The 5537-nt window shown below is 46.0% G+C and overlaps 1 protein-coding gene across 2 annotated transcripts; it reads left to right on the top strand.

Moving 5' to 3' along the window:
* Positions 1797-4377, top strand: LOC8067187 (pentatricopeptide repeat-containing protein At4g18840). 2 transcript variants are annotated; one of them, XM_021445877.1, is made up of 3 exons: positions 1797-3560; positions 3676-3820; positions 4081-4377. In XM_021445877.1, the coding sequence occupies exon 1, from the start codon at positions 1849-1851 to the stop codon at positions 3439-3441; it is 1593 nt and encodes a 530-aa protein (XP_021301552.1). In that variant the 5' UTR covers positions 1797-1848; the 3' UTR covers positions 3442-3560; positions 3676-3820; positions 4081-4377. The 2 variants fall into 2 exon arrangements, with proteins under 2 accessions (XP_021301552.1, XP_002442779.2); XM_002442734.2 differs by lacking the exon at positions 4081-4377 and having other exon boundaries at positions 3676-4058.

Raw genomic sequence — 5537 nt, 5'->3', positions numbered from 1 at the left:
TCTTCCTCTGTCCATACCTCATAAATCCTAGAACCCTCAACACCTCTAATTGTCATCATCGATCACATTTGAACTCGGTACTGATGTGCTTTTAAGTTGGTTACAGAAGTCGCATTGCCATCCACCAATGGAGTTTTCTAGTACTCATATCTTTGTGCTCAATAACACGATTGCACACACGTGCACACTTACATAGTGCATTTGATTTTTTTTAATTTAAAAGTTGAGCTTCTCTTCAATTAATATAGGTATATAAGGGTAGACAATGTATCTTACCTATGTGTGGATTATAGAGTTGTGAGCTACTGAGCCATGTGCCAGCCGCTAGTAAGTTGTTGTAGATTCTTTATAGTGCACTTGTCAACAAGTGGGGTCCACATGAAAAAAATGCTAGAAAATATTCCTTCTCTTTTTCCACTAAATCACCCATCTCTCTCCGTGTTTCGCCTTCACCCCCATAGATCTCACCTCTGACCTACATGACCTCCACCGGTGATGGCCTCACCAGCGGCGGAGGGTGAATGAAAATCAAGGAGGGGCTAATTTCAAAATAGACTACTGTAGCTATTAAACTTCAGCTAAAAATAAGCAAGAATCTAAACACACAAAGCACACATTCCCATGAGCCATATGTTCTCAGGCATCACTTTCCTTGCTCTCTGTCTTTTCTTCTCTTATTGTAGACTGTAGGTATTCCTTTTCTCCTTTTCCTGTGAACTGCACATACTACTCATCATTTTCCATCGGAGACAGGGGGGCAACTGTCTAGTTTCACCTCCAAGAGGCTCCGCCACTGGGCCTCACCACACCAATGTCGCCTTTGGGCTGCCCTCGCCTCGCCAACCACCATTGTCATGGTAGGCTTGGAATGAGCCGACGACATACTATCAATGTTATTGAGTGTGGCCATGGTGGTCCCCCCGCTCACCGTGGTGGGCCTAGAGGATGGCTGCCACCAACACTGTCTGGTCCGGATACTGGTGGTGGTGGTGGTGGTGTTGCATGCCTTGTTGTTGCTGCATGTGCTTATGCTGGTATTGGATTGTTGTATGCTGCTATTACCTACTTTTTCTTTACCCTTCACATTTTATCTTGCTAGTAGCAAGAGCTTACTGCCCCCGCTCACCGTTGTATGCTGACAGGAGTTTGTATCCTATGCACCCATGCTCCTATTTTTAAAAAAATCATCAAAATGAGCATGAAAAATCAACCAAAAATGTATTGGGTACATGATGCAAAGGTACATGTTCATGCAAAGTTTTAGGTTCAACAAAGTTTTGTGCTAGGAGAAAATAAGATAATGAACCTGCAATTGGGTTAGAGCGAAATGTTCATTCAGTCCCGCGATATGTTTCTATTTCAGGCTAGTTTTCTGTTTTTTCCTCCTCAAATAAAACTCTGTTATATCTATTTTTTTTAATTTGGCGGCTTAACATCATCTGGGATAGAGCTTTTAAGCGCTTTCCCTCAATACACTCATAACCAAAGCAGCCAACACACATGGGCAGCTCAGTTTCTGGCCCTACCTACGAAATTACAAGAAAATTCAACGAAATTAGAACTACACATAAACTTAAGTTCTTCAACTAGACCTCATTCCGGTAGATCTCAAATTTTGCATGAGCATGCATTTTTTTCATCATGTATCCGTACTTTTTTTTAAAAAAAAACATGCACATTTTGATGGTCTTTTTTGAAATGGGAGCATGGCAGCATGTAAAATGGCATGGAAGCACACAGCACCTAATGTACTCCTAGCAAAATCTTCTGGGCCCACTTGTCGGGACAAGCAGAGCTGTAGTGGACCCTGCGGCCCATCAGCCCACCAGCAATGCGAACAGCCAGCCCATGCGATCACCGGCGCCACCCGACCCGTACACTCCGGCCGCCGTCCTCCGCCTCCTCCGGCGCCTCCCCCGCCGGAGCTCCGCCGCCGCCACTGGCCACCAACTCCACGCACTGCTCGCCAAGCTCGACCTCCTCCACCACCCTGCCTGCCTCGCCGGTCTCCTCTCTCACCTCCCGCCCGCCTCCCCGTCATCCCTCTCCCTCCTCCTCGCCGCGCCTCCGTGCGTGCTCTCCCCGTCCCTCTTCTGCCCCGTGATCTCCGCCTTCTCCTCGTCGCCGGCTCCGTCCGCCTCGCTGACACTCTTCAACCACGTCTCCTCCCTCTCCATCCCCACCCCGCTCCCCGCCTTCCCGGCCCTCCTCAAATCCTGTGCCCGCGCGTTCAGGCTCAGCCGTCGCGCTCGCGCCGCCGTGTTTGCTGCCAAGGGCGCCGAGCTGCATTGCCGCGTCTTGAAGCTGGGATGCGGGCAGGATCGGTACGTGCAGAACGCGCTCGTGTCCATGTACGGCCAGTTCGGTCGTCTGGGGGAGGCGAGGAAGGCGTTCGATGAAATGCCTGTGAAGAATGCCGTCTCCTGGAATGCACTTGTCGTGGCTCATGGTGTCTCTGGAGACTTGCAGGGTGCAGAGCGTGTCTCTCAGGCAACTCCAGAAAGGAACATATCATGGTGGAACTCTGAGATCATGCGAAATGTGAGGCTCGGGGATTTGGTCGAGGCAGCGAGAATTTTCAGAGACATGCCTGAGAGGGATGTCATATCTTGGAACTCATTGATTAGTGGATATGCAAAGCTCGGGATGTATAGCCGAGCACTAGACGTTTTCCGAGATATGTGGAAGAATGACATCGAACCCACGGAGCTAACAGTCGTGTCGGCTCTTGGGGCTTGTGCGGAGGTGGGTGAGCTAGAGCTGGGGAGGGGAATCCATGATTACCTTAAGAGCAAAGGAATTGAAGCTGATGGGTATGTTGGCAACGCTCTGGTTGATATGTATGCAAAATGTGGTAACTTGAAGCTCGCCAGACAAGTCTTCGACAGCATGTCAATCAAGGATGTTACATGCTGGAACACGATGATTGTTGGGTTGTCAGTCCATGGCCACTCGCATGATGCCCTTAAGCTGTTTGATCTTATGAATATTGAGCCTGATCATGTCACGTTTTTGGGTGTTTTGACTGCTTGCAGCCACAGCGGCCTATTGAATGAGGGGAGAGTGTATTTCAAGAGCATGATCGAAGACTACAAAATTGTGCCAAGCATGAAGCACTATGGCTGTATAATCAACATGCTCTGCCGCTATGGTAAAGTTCACGAGGCTTATCAAATGATCAATGATATGCCCGTCAAGGCAAACTCTGTGCTGTGGAAGATGGTTATGGCTGCATGCAGAGTGCATGGGCATTTTGACATTGCTGACAGAGCTGTTCATAGAATGCATGAGTTGATGCCAATGGATGATGGGGATGTTATCACAGTATCAAATGCGTATGCAGAAGCAGAACGGTGGGATGATGTTGAACATCTGAGAACAAAGGTGATTGGATGCAGCGGTTCAAAGCATGCTGCGCACAGTCAAGTTCATGTAAAATAGAGAACCAAATACAGTTGTCACAAACTGCATGGAGCAATGAACGGTCTGAACTGCAGGAGCCCCTCTTGTGTGCTGGGTCTTATCGCTGAGGGATCGTAGCTCCATTGGCCGTGTTGTTGGTAATTCTCCATTCCTTACTCAACTTTGTTGCAGATCAGAATAATACTTTTTATGTTCAAAAGCAAACTCGAGTTTGAGAAAATGTTCTAAAGCAAACTTTCTTTTATGTTGTAGGCCACTATGGAGTGCATACTTGTTTCATACTCCTATCTGTGATTCAAAAGGTAGTGATTGATGACAGATCGTTTCTATTCCCAAAGGATTGTCTGAAGTCCTGAAACTTTATTGATCTGGCAGCACTGTTTTACAAGACAATGTGGTAAGTGTTTCTTTTTGGATTATCCTCAACAAATTCGGCTGCAACAGATTGCCCAAAGGCTACCCTATACATTAGCTCTAGTGATGCAATCTCTTGCACTCAATGTGTACTTAGTTATCGTTGGATTATTCTCTGTAGTCTGTAGAGCAAACTCTGTGTCTATCTCTGAAATGAAAGTGCTCAAAACAGGGCAAATTCTGCTCCCACCAGACACCACAATGTCATATACATTTTTATCCCTCTGTTCTGCTTGCTATCAGATCAAGAGTAGCCTCGCTTGGAACTTGAAAGTGCAACAAACAAGTCAAGCAACAGAAGTCATTGGCCGTCGACGGTTCCCATACTGATCGAAAATCACAGTTCATCGTTGTAAAAAAAAAAGAAAAGAAAAGTGCTCAATAATTCAGTGAAGTAGGCTGCATTTTTGTATGAAAGTAATAGATAGATGCGTATTGTTACTGCACATCTGCACGCAAAGAGAGGACGAGCGAAAGAAACATCTGCTTGTTGGAGCCATGTACAGAAAGGTTTGTCCTGAGAACATACTCCGAAAGCTATGAAGATACGTGCTACTAGTTCGTGCATATACTATACTATATGCATGTGTGGTGTACGTGGTACCCTTCCATGTATTTAAGCTAGCTAGGGAGGTCTGAAATGTCAGGCACCAACTCAACCAAAACAAGCAGCGTCCAGCCACTGGCTTTTGCTACCGCGGCCTGTGGCATTCTCTTGCTGATGGACAGGACATGTATGGACGTGCATGTCCTACACTGACTGACGGATCGGAGGTTGCACTCCGGCTTGTAGCACCGTCGAATCTGAAGCAATGGAGAAGCATGGCCCTGAAATTTGCAGATCATCCAGGCCATGATGAAAACCCGCAATAAAATGTTGGTGCAATATTCTTCTTCAGTTTATTTATCGTGGTAGCTAGCTAGTTAGTGGATGAATGATGATGATCAGCAGAGATGAAATGAAACGTGGATGAGTTTAGCATCAAGCTGTTACCATGCACCATGGACTAACTCTCACAGTCTCGCGTAACCTGACTGAAACTGAAACTGGATCCATCCTTAATCCAGGGCAGAACTCCTGCCTGTTTTTCTTTTATTTTAGAAAAAAGGCAAGGAAAAAAAACCACTCAGATCCTAAGCCATGGCCACCAACTTTAGTTCTGAAACGCTCCCTCTAATCTCACACTACTTGAATCATCCAAAGGTTTCACAGAAAATTGGGGCTTAGTGATAAATTAAATCCCTATTTGGATTCATTAGCTGCTAATAGTTAGCTAGCTAATAGCTCATAGCTAATATTAGCTATAGTTAATTATTAGCTAGTTTTGATCAAGTAGTGAGGTAGTTGTCTAATATAATTAGCTAGACCGGCCCGTTTGGATCCAAACAAGCTAATTATTAGCATCTGAATATTTTTATCTTTAGCAACTAAATATTAGCTCTGTGGATCCAAGGTCCTAAGTAGGTTTTCGTTGTTAACTTATGGCGCGCCTCACTAATCAGCAATCACTGCCTTAATAACCTCACTCAGCATAAGCAGAATCCCACACGAAACCCACCACCACTACAGTACTACTCTCTCCCAACTCACATATCTACTGCGTGCTGATCAGATGAATCGACCTTGGCCGCCATGGCAGATTTCCATCCTCAGTCCAAGGCAGAGGCCGGTAAAAAGGGAGATCACAAGTTACAAATAA

Source organism: Sorghum bicolor, chromosome 8 (genome assembly GCF_000003195.3).
Source record: "Sorghum bicolor cultivar BTx623 chromosome 8, Sorghum_bicolor_NCBIv3, whole genome shotgun sequence".
NCBI lineage: Eukaryota > Viridiplantae > Streptophyta > Magnoliopsida > Poales > Poaceae > Sorghum > Sorghum bicolor.
Note: the sequence above shows the minus strand (reverse complement) of the source record. Positions and strands in the feature narration are given on the sequence as shown.

Excerpts from the sequence above, each read along its gene's own strand:
- LOC8067187 (XM_021445877.1), top strand. The coding sequence starts at position 1,849 with ATGCGATCACCGGCGCCACCCGACCCGTACACTCCGGCCGCCGTCCTC.